The sequence below is a fragment of the Nyctereutes procyonoides genome, unplaced genomic scaffold (genome assembly GCF_905146905.1).
Source record: "Nyctereutes procyonoides isolate TBG_1078 unplaced genomic scaffold, NYPRO_anot_genome, whole genome shotgun sequence".
Lineage (NCBI taxonomy): Eukaryota > Metazoa > Chordata > Mammalia > Carnivora > Canidae > Nyctereutes > Nyctereutes procyonoides.
The window spans coordinates 7,494,322-7,512,432 of NW_026575051.1; the positions used below are offsets into that span (position 1 = coordinate 7,494,322).

The 18,111-nt window shown below is 38.9% G+C and overlaps 1 protein-coding gene across 2 annotated transcripts in view; it reads right to left on the reverse strand.

Annotated features, from left to right (window-relative positions):
- BTBD9 (BTB domain containing 9) overlaps nucleotides 1-18,111 on the reverse strand; it is a 410,407-nt gene that overhangs the window by 350,122 nt on the left and 42,174 nt on the right. For both annotated transcript variants that reach the window (XM_055330427.1, XM_055330425.1), the window contains exons 3-4: nucleotides 14,847-15,210; nucleotides 13,484-13,748 (exon numbers count right to left, since the gene is read on the reverse strand). In XM_055330427.1, the coding sequence (XP_055186402.1) occupies nucleotides 13,484-13,748; nucleotides 14,847-15,210 (629 nt within the window). The remainder of the gene's footprint in view (nucleotides 1-13,483; nucleotides 13,749-14,846; nucleotides 15,211-18,111) is intronic.

The window sequence follows — 18,111 nt, forward strand, 5'->3', positions numbered from 1 at the left end:
AAGAAGTTCAGTGGAACAATCCACAAAAACAAGGACTGAATAGATATCATGATGACACTAAACTCATACCTTTCAATAGTAACTCTGAACGTGAACGGGCTTAATGACCCCGTCAAAAGGCGCAGGGTTTCAGACTGGATAAAAAAGCAGGACCCATCTATTTGCTGTCTACAAAAGACTCATTTTAGACAGAAGGACACCTACAACCTGAAAATAAAAGGTTGGAGAGCCATTTACCATTCAAATGGTCCTCAAAAGAAAGCAGGGGTAGCCATCCTTATATCAGATAAACTAAAATTTACCCCGAAGACTGTAGTGAGAGATGAAGAGAGACACTATATCATACTTAAAGGATCTATCCAACAAGAGGACTTAACAATCCTCAATATATATGCCCCGAATGTGGGAGCTGCCAAATACTTAAACGAATTATTAACCAAAGTGAAGAAATACTTAGATAATAATACACTTATACTTGGTGACTTCAATCTAGCTCTTTCTATACTTGATAGGTCTTCTAAGCACAACATCTCCAAAGAAACGAGAGCTTTAAATGATACACTGGACCAGATGGATTTCACAGATATCTACAGAACTTTACATCCAAACTCAACTGAATACACATTCTTCTCAAGTGCACATGGAACTTTCTCCAGAATAGACCACATACTGGGTCACAAATCGGGTTTGAACCGATACCAAAAGATTGGGATCGTCCCCTGCATATTCTCAGAACATAATGCCTTGAAATTAGAACTAAATCACAACAAGAACTTTGGAAGGACCTCAAACACATGGAGGTTAAGGACCATCCTGCTAAAAGATGAAAGGGTCAACCAGGAAATTAAGGAAGAATTAAAAAGATTCGTGGAAACTAATGAGAATGAAGATACAGCCGTTCAAAATCTTTGGGATGCAGCAAAAGCAGTCCTAAGGGGGAAATACATCGCAATACAAGCATCCATTCAAAAACTGGAAAGAACTCAAATACAAAAGCTAACCTTACACATAAAGGAGCTAGAGAAAAAACAGCAAATAGATCCTACACCCAGCAGAAGAAGAGAGTTAATAAAGATTCGAGCAGAACTAAACGAAATCGAGACCAGAAGAACTGTGGAACAGATCAAGAGAACCAGGAGTTGGTTCTTTGAAAGAATTAAGAAGATAGATAAACCATTAGCCAACCTTATTAAAAAGAAGAGAGAGAAGACTCAAATTAATAAAATCATGAATGAGGGGATCCCTGGGTGGCGCAGTGGTTTGGCGCCTGCCTTTGGCCCAGGGCGCGATCCTGGAGACCCGGGATCGAATCCCACGTCGGGCTCCCGGTGCATGGAGCCTGCTTATCCCTCTGCCTGTGTCTCTACCTCTCTCTCTCTCTGTGTGTGTGACTATCATAAAAAAAAAAAAAAAATCATGAATGAGAAAGGAGATCACTACCAACACCAAGGAAATACAAACGATTTTAAAAACATATTATGAGCAGCTATACGCCAATAAATTAGGCAATCTAGAAGACATGGACGCATTCCTGGAAAGCCACAAACTACCAAAACTGGAACAGGAAGAAATAGAAAACCAAAACAGGCCAATAACCAGGGAGGAAATTGAAGAAGTCATCAAAAACCTCCCAAGACACAAAAGTCCAGGGCCAGATGGCTTCCCAGGGAAATTCTACCAAACGTTTAAAGAAGAAATCATACCTATTCTACTAAAGCTGTTTGGAAAGATAGAAAGAGATGGAGTACATCCAAATTCGTTCTATGAGGCCAGCATCACCTTAATTCCAAAACCAGACAAAGACCCCACCAAAAAGGAGAATTATAGACCAATATCCCTGATGAACATGGATGCAAAAATTCTCAACAAGATGCTAGCCAATAGGATCCAACAATACATTATGAAAATTATTCACCATGACCAGGTAGGATTTATCCCCGGGACACAAGGCTGGTTCAACACTCGTAAAACAATCAATGTGATTCATCATATCAGCAGGAGAAAAACCAAGAACCATATGATCCTCTCATTAGATGCAGAGAAAGCATTTGACAAAATACAGCATCCATTCCTGATCAAAACTCTTCAGAGTGTAGGGATAGAGGGAACTTTCCTCGACATCTTAAAAGCCATCTATGAAAAGTCCACAGCAAATATCATTCTCAATGGGGAAGCACTGGGAGCTTTTCCCCTAAGATCAGGAACAAGACAGGGATGTCCACTCTCACCACTGCTATTCAACATAGTATTGAAGTCCTAGCCTCAGCAATCAGACAACAAAAAGACATTAAAGGCATTCAAATTGGCAAAGAAGAAGTCAAACTCTCCCTCTTCGCCGATGACATGATACTCTACATAGAAAACCCAAAAGCCTCCACCCCAAGATTGCTAGAACTCATACAGCAATTTGGTAGCGTGACAGAATACAAAATCAATGCCCAGAAATCAGTGGCATTTCTATACACTAACAATGAGACTGAAGAAAGAGAAATTAAGGAGTCAATCCCATTTACAATTGCACCCAAAAGCATAAGATACCTAGGAATAAACCTAACCAAAGAGGTAAAGGATCTATACCCTAAAAACTATAGAACGCTTCTGAAAGAAATTGAGGAAGACACAAAGAGATGGAAAAATATTCCATGCTCATGGATTGGCAGAATTAATATTGTGAAAATGTCAATGTTACCCAGGGCAATTTACACGTTTAATGCAATCCCTATCAAAATACCATGGACTTTCTTCAGAGAGTTAGAACAAATTATTTTAAGATTTGTGTGGAATCAGAAAAGACCCCGAATAGCCAGGGGAATTTTAAAAAAGAAAACCATATCTGGGGGCATCACAATGCCAGATTTCAGGTTGTACTACAAAGCTGTGGTCATCAAGACAGTGTGGTACTGGCACAAAAACAGACACATAGATCAATGGAACAGAATAGAGAACCCAGAAGTGGACCCTGAACTTTATGGTCAACTAATATTCGATAGAGGAAAGACTATCCACTGGAAGAAAGACAGTCTCTTCAATAAATGGTGCTGGGAAAATTGGACATCCACATGCTGAAGAATGAAACTAGACCACTCTCTTGCACCATACACAAAGATAAACTCAAAATGGATGAAAGATCCAAATGTGAGACAAGATTCCATCAAAATCCTAGAGGAGAACACAGGCAACACCCTTTTTGATCTCAGCCACAGTAACTTCTTGCAAGATACATCCACGAAGGCAAAAGAAACAAAAGCAAAAATGAACTATTGGGACTTCATCAAGATAAGAAGCTTTTGCACAGCAAAGGATACAGTCCACAAAACTCAAAGACAACTTACAGAATGGGAGAAGATATTTGCAAATGACGTATCAGATAAAGGGCTAGTTTCCAAGATCTATAAAGAACTTATTAAACTCAACACCAAACAAACAATCCAAGCATGAAATGGGCAAAAGACATGAAGAGAAATCTCACAGAGGAAGACATAGACATGGCCAACATGCACATGATAAAATGCTCTGCATCACTTGCCAGCAGGGAAATACAAATCAAAACCACAATGAGATACCACCTCACACCAGTGAGAATGGGGAGAATTAACAAGGCAGGAAACCACAAATGTTGGAGAGGATGCGGAGAAAAGGGAACCCTCTTACACTGTTGGTGGGAATGTGAACTGGTGCAGCCACTCTGGAAAACTGTGTGGAGGTTCCTCAAAGAGTTAAAAATAGACCTGCCCTACGACCCAGCAATTGCACCGTTGGGGATTTACCCCAAAGATTCAGATGCAATGAAACGCCGGGATACCTGCACCCCGATGTTTCTAGCAGCAATGTCCACAATAGCCAAACTGTGGAAGGAGCCTCGGTGTCCATCGAAAGATGAATGGATAAAGATGTGGTCTATGTATACAATGGAATATTACTTAGCCATTAGAAACGACAAATACCCACCATTTGCTTCAACGTGGATGGAACTGGAGGGTATTATGCTGAGTGAAGTAAGTCAATCGGAGAAGGACAAACATTATATGTTCTCATTCATTTGGGGAATATAAATAATAGTGAAAGGGAATAGAATGGAAGGGAGAAGAAATGTGTGGGAAATATCAGAAAGGGAGACAGAACATAAAGACTCCTAACTCTGAGAAACGAACCAGGGGTGGTGGAAGGGGAGGAGGGCGGGGGGTGGGGGTGACTGGGTGATGGGCACTGAGGGGGGCACTTGACGGGATGAGCACTGGGTGTTATTCTGTATGTTGGTAAATTGAACACCAATAAAAAATAAATTTATTAAAAAAAAAGATCTCTGATAAAGCAACATAAGACACATTATAATACATATACTAGAGTGGCTGGACATGGACCATACACAGATAATACTCAAGAAGTTAATCTAGGGGATCCCTGGGTGGCGCAGCGGTTTGGCGCCTTCCTTTGGCCCAGGGCGCGATCCTGGAGACCCGGGATCGAATCCCACGTCGGGCTCCTGGTGCATGGAGCCTGCTTCTCCCTCTGCCTGTGTCTCTGCCTCTCTCTCTGTGTGTGACTATCATTAGTAAATAAAAATTAAAAAAAAAAAAGAAGTTAATCTAGCTAAAAAACAATTTGTGTAAAAGGTGTATTTTTACTTCACTTGAGCATTTTTACAACTGACAATTCAGTCTGTCATCAAAATCAATGTTATGGTTCTAATTAAACTCCCTCCCCCTTCCCACACTAGATTTATTAAGTGTTAATTGTTCCTGGAACTCTGAAGTCCTCCTTGCAAAGCTTGCTTCACAGATCTGGAGCTTGTCCTCTAGGTACCAACGTTCTAACTGACACTCCCCGTGGAGGGACAGGTGGCAGCTTTAGCAGATGTGAAGAGCTTGATCTTCAGAGTCAGAGTTCAAATAGTGGCGACACCTTTAACCAGGCAAACCACTTTGGGGAAGTTATCTTCTCTGAACTTCAGTTTCTCAAGAGGGCAATCCCTAGCCCCAAGTGTTTTCGCTTACTTGTTGGAAGGGTTAAATGAGATGATACTTGCAAAGCACATAGTAAGCTCTAAAAAATAATTTATCAGTATGATTACAAAGTTATATACTAAAAAACACACAATAATAAGAGAACTAAGCAAGTTTACAGACTATAAATAAATGCTGAATTCTCACAGTACATATACATCTTGACTATGTGATCTGAATAGGGAACAGTGCACGCTATAATAAGGCTCTTAGGGAAAGGGGGTAAGTAACTCATCACCGTATATTTCTTTGAAAATGTGGGTTTAAAAAATTTTTTTTTCAGGGATGCCTGGGTGGCTCAGTTGATTGTCTGCCTTTTGATTTTGGCTCAGGTTGTGATCTCAGGGTTGTGAGACTGAGCCCTGCATCAGGCTCTGTGCTGGCCACAGAGCCTGCTTAGGATTTTCTCTCTTTCCTGCACCCCCGGTCGCACACGCACATGCTCGCGCTCTCTCTCTATATATATATATAAAATTATATATATAATATAAAATATTATATTAAAATAATTATTTTAATATTTTATATTATTTTTATATTAAAATAATAAAATTATATATTACATTGAAAATTATATATAATTTTCATTACATTGAAAATTTTATATATATATATACATATATATATATATAAATATATATAATTTTCAGATGAAGCCAGGTAAAGAGAGTGATAACAAAGATGACAATAATGCAGGTGACAAATGGGGGGTGCGTGGGACTATTTAACTTGGAAAAGGCTAAGGCAACTCAGAAAAAAAAAAAGCAAATGAAACCTAGTCATGCTCAACCTCTTCTGCACTTTTCATACAGGTTTATAACTTCCTGAGTTCTATTAGTTCATGGTAATCATACATATTCTTCATATTTATTTCTCACTTATTTAACAAACCTTATTAATTCCTTTGATTCACTCCTTATAACTCTTTGCGTGAAATACCATTATGTGTCCATTTCACAGATGGGGAAGTAAGGGCAGAGAAAAGCCGGACAGACTTTGGTTCCTAAGGTCACAGAGCCCGCCAGTGACAGAGCTACGATTAGAACTTGGTAGTCTGCCTCCAGGAGCCCTGCCTGCCACCTCTCTCATAAGGATTTTTGACGGGAAGACCATATTTATCCCTCTCTCTAATCCCTTCCCTGTAAGGTGGCCTGAGACTCAGAGGGAAAAAACAGTGTCTGATATACTGGGATCCCTGGGTGGCGCAGCGGTTTGGCGCCTGCCTTTGGCCCAGGGCGCGATCCTGGAGACCCGGATCGAATCCCACGTCAGGCTCCCGGTGCATGGAGCCTGCTTCTCCTTCTGCCTGTGTCTCTGCCTCTCTCTCTCTCTGTGTGTGTGTGTGACTATCATAAATAATAAAATAAATAAAAATTAAGAACAAAACAAAACAGAGACTGATATAACATAAAAACAAACAAAGTTGTATTTAAAGTGAGAAGACTTGGGCTCCACCACCCACTGGCCCTGAGTGAGACCCCTCAGTGCCTTTGAATCAGAATCTGTTTTCTCATCTACAAATAATGTTGTGTCCAACCCACCCACTGCATTACTGTAAAGATCGTACCACAAATAATACATGCTACAGTACCCTGTAAGTATAAAGCATTCAGCCAAAAACCATTTACAGAGGATTCAATCTGTACCAGATACCACAGAAATACTTGAGAGAATGAAACAGAAATGGGTCCTCCCCTCCTGCAGCCTCCAATCTAGAGATGAAGCACTTTATAAAGCAAACAAAAACTTCCAATTTGCACTTTTCAGTGTCAACAATGTGTACACCTTGGTAAAAAGAGATCTGTTCCTTTATTGCTGGGTGTAAAATGTGGGGGTCTGAAGCCTGTTGTTGAAGACCACTGGAACCACCTCCAACAGTTCTGACACCATTAGTCAAGACCACGCCGAAAAGGGAGGAACTCAAGCTTTCAGAATTTAGAAAGTGTTGCTACCCTTTGATTTTCTCTAAATATAAGCTCCTTCATCTCTAAAATTTATCAAGCTCAGAATAAAACACTAGGCACAAAGGTTTCAAGTGACTATAACTAAAAGTCTAAAATAGAAATGAAATTGCTACAAGTCTAAAGTCTTCTTTTGAAGTTTATTTCAAGAGTGCTTGAGAACTTTTCTAACTATTCTTGATACAGATCCCCTGAAAGTATCTTTTACTTTAAAATGGGAAACATTTACACAAGTGGAAATTCTCCCATGGTGACCATAATCTGAGTGTCTCATGGGATAAAAATCCAACTCCAGGTATTTGTGCATGTGTGTGTGTGTGTGCACGCATATGCAAAACCTATAGTTACATTTAAGAATTTAAAAAGAAAAGCGATCATGAGAAAATTCAAGTCATAGTAAAATACCTCAAACCACAAATATTCTTACCTTCTATAATTTTATCAGTAGAGAAAAGAGCTCTCAAAGAATATAGGGTGTTAGGGATTAAACAACATAGCAGATAACAAAAGTTTTCCTTACGTTTGTAATTTTGGATGCATTTTACAAACATGAAAAAAATTAAGCTTTGAAGTTCCACAGCTAGGCAGAAACAAGCCAATTATTAGAAAAACAAAGAAAATGAATAAGACCTGCCGCTAGGGAAACAGTGCCAAAATCTGAGTGCTGTTAGGCTAATTATCTTGAGTTTTTAATTGTGTTATGTTCTTAATTATCCTTTACTGAACTTTCTAGTAGTTCTTTACTGAACTATCTTTACTGAACTATCTCAGCCTAAGATTACCATCTAGGCTGAGATAGTTGTCCACTCATGATGGGTAACATTTGGAGCCACACTCAGTTCTCTGCCTACTGCAATCTCTTTACCTAATTCTGTACCCCATATCATTTTGTACTCCCCAACCTGACTTCCCTGAAAAACGTGTGGCTGCTCCCTTCCAACAAACACAGCATTACAAATGGCTTCCTTGACACTCCTGTCTTCCAACTCTCCCCATTATCTCCACTCTCCACAGGCTTCCTCTCCACATTTAACAGTACTGGTGCTCAAACACACCAAACACAAAACAGAAACAGAAAATATTCCAGGCAGGAGACTCTACTGAAGAGCACTGGCCTCATGAGTCAGATCAGCACTTTGGTTCCAGCTCAGGCATTGATTTCACTCAGTAACTTTAGGCAAGTTACTTATAAAGATCACAGAATGAAAACTTCTAAGAGCTGAATGGAACCTTCATCCTATTTATTATTTAAAGAATAGAAAACTCCTAAGCTGTCTTGTGTGCTGGACTGCAGTGGACTCAGCCTCCAGCAGCTCATCATCTCACATAGACAAGTACATATCGGACATAAAATGCCTCCACTGAGGAATACTCAGGAGGGATTCCTTGTGAAGCCCCTAGTTTACCAATGAAGATACTATAAACTGTAGTTGGAGAGATAAATAAAATATAAGTCAAAAAGTTTTAAAGTATTAAGTTTCAGGGGTAGCTGGGTGGCTCAGTCGGTTGAGTAGCTGACTCTTGGCTTTGACTCAGGTCCCGAGCTCAAGCCCTGCACTGGGCTCCATGCTCAGCAGTAAGTCTGCTTGAGACTCTCTCTCCCTCTGCGCTTCCATTGGCTTGTGCTTCTTCTCTCTCTCTCAAATAAATAAATAAAATGTTTTAAAAAGTGAAATCTTGAGAATGGAAGTTGTGATATGCTCCCTGCTATAAACATGAAGAAATAATAAATTATTATTTCCTCTTATTATTATTTCCTCAATAATAATTATGGTCCTCTTTCCTAAAGTCTAGAATCTTAGACACGTACAAGTCATCTGGGTGGCTCAGGGGCTAAGCATCTGTCTTTGGCTCAGGGCGTGATCCTGGGGTACGGGATCAAGTTCGACATCAGGCTTCCCACAGGGAGCCTGCTTCTACCTCTGCCTATTTCTCTGCCTCTCTCTCTGTGTCTCTCATGAATAAATAAATAAAATCTTTTAAAAATATAAAGTAAAATAAAATCTGAGACACACAAAATAAGTATAATCCAGTCTGATCAGAAAAACCACTTTCAAGGCAGAAATAATACCTCAATAGTTATGACAAACTAAGCATTAAGGGAATGGTTTGAGTGCAGGTAGTTGAAATATTCTAAGGAAAAAAAATAATTTCATTAAGAGATAATTCCTTTCCCCAGGTGTGTGTACAAAACTAGCCAAAACCATCTCCCCAGAAAGACTAATCATAACTGTTAAGTTAAAAATATCCTTTGGAGGGGTGGTGCCTGGGTGGCTCTGCAGTTCAGCTGCCTTCTGCTCAGGGCTTGATCCTGGGATCCTGGGACTGAGTTATGCATTAGGCTCCCCACAGGGAGCCTGCTTCTCCCTCTGCCTGTGTCTCTGCCTCTTTCTTGGTGTCTCTCATGAATAAATAAATAAAATCTTTAAAAAATATATCCTTTGTATCCCCCTTTTTTTTAAGGAGGAGAAAAATTGCTGTAATTTGGTTAAAATCCTCAGGATATGCAGCTCTAAGAATTGAACCCCCAGTAACCAATACTAATCAACTCAAAAGAAAAAGCATTAGTATCTGTGCAGTCCCCAGTCCAGGAGAGAACCTCACCACAGTTCATGAAAAGTCCCAAAGACATAGACGCTATACCCAGGGGAGAACAAACAAATTTGGTCAACAGTTTCAAAATAAGCATAACTATCCTTCCAGAACAGTCTAGGAAGACTTCTGAAATTTTATTTTTTTAAGATTTTATTTATTTGTGAGACAGGGAGAGAGGGAGGGAGGGAGGGAAAGAGGGAGGGGGGATCGAGGGAGCAAGCAAGAGCAGGGGGAGAGGAAGGGCCAGAGGGAGAGGGTAAAGTAGACCCAGCTGAGCAGGGAGCTAGAGCTGAATGCAGGCCTCAATCCCAGGACCCTGAGATCATGACCAGAGGGGAAGGCAGACACTTCATCGACTAAGCCACCCAGGTGCCTCAACTTCTAAAGTTTTAGACTACGTTTTCTTAACAGTGAAGAAACGTAATAAAAGAAAATAATGGTATATTTGGATAACATTTACTTAGAGAATAACCTATTTTTTAAGGAGCTTATAGGAAAGTGATATGCATCCTTGGTGTTAATATTGCTGATTTTGCTATCCATATAGGTAAAAAGTCAGAAAACCAGCCTGTTGTTTAATCATTTCTCAAGTTTAGAAGTTAAAGATTCCCAAATATCTGTATAATTTCTTCCTCAAGATCCCACTGATTTATCCCAAATGAAAAATTTAACATTTATAAGTAATAATTATGTAAATATATCATCCAGAACTGAGTGTGCCTCAGCTTGTTGAGTACTTCCTTTCACAGTAGTCTCATGGCTTCATTATAACCCAAGTCTGACACTTACATTGACCAGCTGGTCAATTCTAAGCTACCACCAACTATGTAAAGTGTCCAAAGCATCTCCTCAGTCCTGCAAAAGTGTCCCAAGCCTATCCCTGTAACAAATTCATTTATAGGGCCCTGCCAACACCTCAAAATCAAAGCCAGGGCAACAAGGGAGAAAAAGGAACTTATATGAGAGGATCAGACAATGATGACTTAGAAATTCTAAAATACAATTTTATTCATCTTGTTACTTCTCCCCCTCCACTGTCCCACTCTTTATCCAAGACTACCCTCAACTAGGACCCCTCTCTAGCACCTCCGATCTCCTCCCAGACCTCTCTCGAGCTGTTCCTCTAGCTGTCATAGTATTTCTCTACTGCCTTTCATTCTAATTCACACACATGCTTCTATGACCAATGCAGTAATTCCTACAGACTGACAGAGGTGAGGAAGAACACAAATAATGATAACAATGGTTTCCTAGATTGAGTTTACAGACATTATTTGCATACATTATTTAAATTCTCATAAAAATATTAGGAAACTTGATGGGGACTTTTTAGTAGGACTAAAAGTATAATTCCTTATGGAACTTAGTATCAAGTCACACAACTAGCAAGTGACTCATTCAGGATTTGAAGTCAAACTTCTTTAGTTCCAAAACCAATACTTTTTCTTCTATATCCAGTGAAAAGAAGGGTTATTGAAGCCAACTGAGGAGAGAACTTCTATACAGAGAAGGTGGTCACTGGTATCTAAGGATGCTGAAAGATCAGAAAATGAGGACTGAGAGAAAACTTTGGCATATAAATTATGGTCGGTTGGTGAGTTGTCTGAGCAGAAGCTTGGGTAAACAGGGAGTTAGGCATCGGTTTGAAAAGATAGTAAATACAATGTATTGACCATCCAGTGTGTGAATTAGAATGAAAAGCAGTAGAGAAATAATATGGCAGCTAGAGGGAACAGCTCGAGAGACGTCTGGGAGGAGATCGGAGGTGCTAAAGAGGGGTCCTAGTTGAGGGTAGTCTTGGATAAAGAGTGGGACAGTGGAGGGGGAGAAGTAACAAGATGAGTAAAATTGTATTTTAGAATTTCTAAGTCATCATTGTCTGATCCTCTCATATAATTTCCTCTTTCTCCCTTGTTGCCCTGGCTTTGATTTGAGGTGTTGGCAGGGCCCTATAACTAAATTCGTTACAGGGATAGGCTTGGGATATTTTTGCAGGAGTGAGGAAATGCTTTGAAAAGAAATCTAGGGGAAAAAAAAAGAAAAGAAAAGAAATCTAGGGATGCCTGGGTAGCTCAGCGGTTTGGCACCTGCCTTTAGCCCAGGGCATGATCCTGGACACCTGGGATCGAGTCCCACATTGGGCTCCCTGCATGAAGCCTGCTTTCTCTCTCTGCCTGTGTCTCTGCCTCTCTCTCTCTCTGTGTCTCTCGTGAATAAATAAATAAAATCTTTTAAAAAAAGTAAAGAAAAGAAATCTAAATCTTATGAGTCAGAAGAGAAATCCAGACTAAGGACACCTACTTAAGATCAATCAGTATTTAAGAGAATGTCTGAGCATGGTCAAGGAAAAGATGACTCAGGGAAATGACTAACATGAGACAGGACTTAGTACTTAGATGTTCCAGAAACCCTCAAACTCAGTCTTAAATTAAGCTCAGCATCTTCAGAACTACTACATTTCATTAATTCTAAGATACATATTTTTTTCAAATTTTAACATTTCTGAAACTGGGATATAGACATGATGGTGTGTTATGATTTAACTGGCAATACTGTTTCCTTTCTTAGTGGCAAATAAAACAATGGCACTTGAGAACTTCCGGTTTCTTGGATTTGAAAAAATAAGGTAACTTCCTCCTAAACTTAATTCTTAAATTTAAATCCCATAAATCATCAAGATCTAATTTTCAGAATAATATCTCCCTTATACATATGTACTTTCCCTTTTCCCTACTACCAATCTAGTTTACGGTTATATCAACTTTGTGCAGATCAAACACCCTCCTCACTGGTCTCCCCAAACCAGTTTTCCTTATTCCAAATCATCAAGCGTAGCACCATAGATCAAACTTTCAAGACCATCATCAGACTCACACATCTCTCACTTTTGAAAATCAGCTTCTCATTGTGCATCAGCAAAATCCCAAGCTGGTTGGAAGACTTCCACGATTTTGCCTGAGTTGACCTTTATATACATTGTTTATCAAGGCGAGCCCCTCTGCTCTCATCCACTTCTTCTGTTCCCAGGCCTTTAAACGCACTACCTTGTCTGTCAAACGCAACCAGTCCTCCCCTTGAAACACACTCCACCCTGAAGACCCTCATATCTAAGGCCAGGATTCACCTCAGGCTTCCTGATCTCCATGAAATCTCCCTCAGTTCTTCCAAGCTGTATCCTCCTTCGAGATTCATAGCATGCGCTCACCTTAAACATGGTCCTACTTAACTTTTCACGGGAGTAGGTCTTATTTCCACAAGTATATTAAAAGGATCAGAGGAGACTGTATTTTGTATTTATGCAGTGTAGTGTGGTGGTTCATTACACAGCCTAGCTACACAGGTCTGCTTCTCTGCTCAGAATCTTTCTGTGTAATCTCTCTGTGATTCAGTTTCCTCATTGTAAAAATAAGTTGTTGTGAGAATTAAGTGATCATGTAGAACTGTTACTGATAATACAAACACTTTATAAATACCTCCTAACTGCCATTGTTTTTATCAATAAGAACAATCACATAAGTGTTGGATATGTAACACAAGTGGTAGCTATTACTGTCATTTAGAATCTCCACATTCACAGTACACGGAATAGGAACAGAGCATGGACTCAAGGCTAATTTGATGGAGGAAGGCAGGAAAGGTCTCAGCAGAGAAGAAGCTTTTCAGCAGAGTGTCTATTTCTGATATTCTAGCACACAGCTGAATAAATCTGTCTAGGCCTGGCAAGAAATACCAATGTTGGGGTCTATGAAGACTCAACGGTCTCTGAGGGAATTAAGAGGAAAACAAGAGGAAGCAGAGCTCTATGTTCTTAGACCCACACATATCACATACACCTGCAACTAGAGTTTTGTAGTTCATTTTGTAGCTCAGACTGTCAGGTGAGGGAGAAAACTTTTCCTGAGATTAGGGTAAACAGGTACTTACTGAGCATGCCTCTGTAATTGAGGTCCATATCCCGGCTCTCTGATCGAACTTTAATAGCATCCAGAATAGCATCAGGAGACAACAGTCCTGAAGGCCTCACAACGTTCAGCAGTTCAGTGAGGCTCATCAGAGGCAAACGCACAGCCTGCATGATTTCAGCATGATTCTCCTTTGAATTGTGCTTACACCAATTTAACAAAGCTAGAAAAATATCTTTCTCAGGAGCTGCAAATGAATCTCTTAATACGATGTTTAAAAGTGCTGTCTGAAAAGGATAAAAAAAAATCCATTTATTATGGAGCTCAGCCATATATCCAATCAATCAGCAAAACCTCACAGAACTGCAAGTATCACTTATATCTCAACAACTCTTTGACCATCTTCTTTCTTTAATCTTTGTGCCATATACTCTCTTGCCCACCAGGGCTCCATGAATAGCCATGGGCATCTTGTACCACTACATCAAATGTCTAGTCTTTCTAACATATCTGCACCTATCTTCAATAAAACAAGAAGAAAAATGGCAACATGAGGAGCTGTCATTCCATGCAGGTTCTTCAGGAGAGTTTAAATTTATAAGTCAGTAGGATACATTCAGTATTTAAAATTCGACATCTTTTGTTTCACAATATTATTGCACTCCCATATTTTTGATTCTCAGATTTCTAGACTCATCTCCAGTAACACTGGTGCAACCCTCAAAGACCCTTGCTTCCAAAAAATTAAGTAGGATAGTCAAAATCATGGTTTACACTCAAGCCAAAATATGTAGCTTTTCAAATAGGTTTTTTTCATTTGAAAATATTCAGGTCCTAGGAGGAACACAAAAAGGGAAAGAAGAGACCAGAGTTCAGAGAGAGATCTAAGGAAAAGACTTTATTTTTGAGCCAGCTGGCAGCAGTGGGGGTGGTGGGGGTGGGTGGAGAGGATGACTTAAAATGACATCCTCTTGTATAAGTTCCTTTTTCTCCCTTGTTGCCCTAGCGCTGATTTGAGGTACTGGTAGGGCCAATGACACAGGAAATCTCCTGTATGAATTTTCTCTCTCATAATAACAAATTATTAGTTGCACCTCTCTGTGGGAGAAATACAAAATGAAAAAATAGTACGCAACACCACAAAAAACCTGACAGTCATCACTTTGAAAACACCCATTCTGCAGCACAGCCTCTTTTAGACACAGAACCAATTTACCTCTCTCTTATATGGTCTACATAGAGTCTTAGTAGCTGGAGGCAGATAGCTAGACAGATGACCCCTTCCAGATCAAGGATTTTTATTTTTTAATTTTTAGTCTATGGCTCTTCTACTGCACAGATATAAATAACACGATGCATGCCTGTACTTGCAGATGATGACACACCTTAGAAAGGGAAAGGAAGCCTTCACTTGAGAGCACCTCCTGAGCATTTCTGTCCATAAACATGCAGCACATGCAAGTTAACTTGGGAAGTGAGTAGAGGCTGGCAACATCAAAAGTCATGCAGACATTCTGAATGTTAAGTATGGTGCAGAGATACTCAGAGGTAGAATCCTCCAGCTCTGGAAATCCGTATTTATGAGCCAGGCTCAGAAAGTCCAGCAACACCTCCTCCTTCTCATCTGTCAGCGTTGCCCGTCCAGTGTAGATGTATTTAAGCAGCATTGTGAATGCTTCTGCAGTGGTGTCTTGGAGAGGGATTTCTGCTTCAGGTTGTGATTCTCTCATTCCACCATACAGTAATGCTCTACACATCAGAGAAGAAATGCATGAGGAAAACCTCAAATAAGATTTGCTACAATATTATGAAATCATGGTTATCAGCATTATGCAAACAAATTTGTTTAATGACACAAAGATTCGGGTGAAGAAATGCACAGTAATCATTTAAATAATTCTCTGAAGAAAAAGAAATGGTTTATAAACTATTTTGGATTAATTCTATAAACAATTGGGCTGATGAAATATCCTGAGAATTCAAATAGGTAATAGACATTCATTAAATAGAAAGATGAAAGAGCTCTTGCAAAATCCATATAAACATATTAAAGGTCAATAAGGCTGTTTAAAAAGTAAAACTCTGTAGGAAAAAACATAATCAGATAAAAACAATTACACACAATCAGGTGCCATTCTCCCCTGTCAGAATGGCAGAAATTAAAAATCCTGTTAACTATTCAGTGCTGCAAAAGCAATGAAATAACAGGTTCTCCCATGCACTGCTTTGAGTCTATAAATAGGCACCCCTTTAGGCAAAGTAATTTAAGTAATTTCTATTCAAATCTAAAATGGGCATGTCCTTCAACTCAGTAATTTCACTGTTAGGATTCAATTCTAGAGAAAAAATACAGCAAAGTAAAGATACACAGCAAAGTAAAGATACATGTATAAAAATATAGAGTGAAACAATGGAAACACTGAACAAAAATCTTAAATGTCCATCAACAGAAACATAGTTAAGAAACTGTGAGATACACTTCTGTGCAGCCATTACAGAGATTAAGTAGCTCAAAATATACAGTCTTAGAAAGATAACCAGGATATAGTATATTAGTCAAGTTGCAGACCTGTATGTGTTGCATGGGAAAAAGTATATACCATGTACTTATATGTGTACCTACATAGGTGTATACAGATATATCTATTTACATTGAGAAAAATTGGGGGAAATTCATCTTATACTCTTAACAGAGGCTGTCTCTGGGAAGTGTGATTAGAGGGCTGGGAGGGAAGGACTGCCATTTGTTACTTTATAAATTAAATATAAAATTGGGGATGGGATTATGGGTGATTTGACTTTTTTTTTCTCCCTGTCTTTTCAGTAATTTTTCAGATTAAAAAGGAATCCTATTATTGCTTAACTGATCATCTAAAAAATGAAAACTAGACAATCCAGCCAGGTAATGAATTTGAATTTCTACCTTTATTACTGTCAAAGGAATAATATGAACCAATTAATAAGCCTCTATTCCATCAGGAAAGAAAAGAGGACAAAGGAGGAGTACAGAAAAGGAAGCATAAAAGGCAGAAAGAAAATGTGTAAAAGTGAAAAGAGAATAAGGGGGAAAAAAGAGATTCTCCCCTGCTTCTAAGATTGTCATAGTAGGACTAGCATTTCAAGGATTCCCTCCATACCTATTGGAATTCCTCCCCACTCTCCTCCAGGCCTTAGCATTTCTGCTTGCCTCAGGGAAATAGTAGAAACCATCCAAGAAGAGATCCATGGATATTCTGAGCATATTTCTTCACTGGGTTATACTATGCCCCAAAAAACTCTTGAAGGTTTTCATTAATCCAGAGAACATGGCTCTAAAATTACTAGATTAAAAAATACTTTTCTAGAAAGATCTTGCCAAGATTTACTACTCCGCAGTGTGGTCCTTGGTACTCATGTAAATTCTCAATGCTTTAAAAGTAGTTTTGATGAGGCTCCCTTGGAACACTAAATATGAACCCCCAAATTGTGAAAAATTCCCTCTATACAGTCAGTTGTCCTTATCTGGGAAGTGACAGGCTCTAAGACAATAATGAGAGAAGCCTCTCCTAATTTTCCTTTGCAATATGGACAGTGCCAGCAATGAGAATCTAAGACAGTATTACCAATGACTCCGACATGAGCCTTGTGAGCCATGAAATATTATAAATGCTTGATATCTACAGAGACACCAAGAACAAATTCAGTAAGTGAAGGGAGTATAGTCCATTCACTCAATATGATCTTCCAATTTCTAAAAGCAGGTGAGTTTCTTTTAAGAATACACTGATCATCTAAAAGATATCCACACACAGTTGTATTGAATTATTTTTGGAGGAGCGAAGATATATATTAACAAATATTAAACATAAGGTTGAAAAGTTCTGACTTGATAAGGAATGGTCTCTAAAACACTTTAACAATAATGAGTGGAGCAAAAGTAAGAAAAGGAAAACACAAAAGGAAAAGTGTGCAGAGGACAAAGGCAGGTAACTAATAACAACCAGATCAAGGCCAGCTGCGTGAGTCAAGCTGGCCACTATCAAGGGGCATAGGAAAGTATCACTGAGCACTCTTAAAAGACTCCTCTCTTTCCAAAGCTCCTGGCTTCATCAACAGTGGCATTTTATATCTTCAAGATGAGATGTCGTAAAAATGTTTAAAATGTACTAAAAGAGTTCTAGCTGAATAGTAAATATTTCCAAGAGAATTAAACCCACTAGACAATGTATGTGACTCCAGATACTGTTTTATTGACTTGCTTAATTCTGGTTGTGAAAATCATACTGTAGTTTTCACTAGAAGGTAAGTGAAATTTTCTCTAAGCCACTGGCATCTCAGTTTTTAGATATGAGTTTCCCAGGTCAATCCATGATTATGTGGATACAGACTCTATGGATTTATCAAGGATAAGTTATCATTCAGTCAATAATTCAGTGATGATTCCCTTTTTACAAATATTGGGTGAAATATAGAGTAATTAGAGATTAGTTTAATAACCAGGGTTTCATAACCCTGGAAGTTAAAGATTTGAATGACAAACAATAGCTGCATATAAGTGGGATTTTTCTTTTTTACATTAGTACATAGTTTTACTTAGTTTACTTAGTTTTACTTCTATGTAACTAAAATGAAGTTTCAGTAAATACTTAAATTTCCTTTAATTTGGGGTTG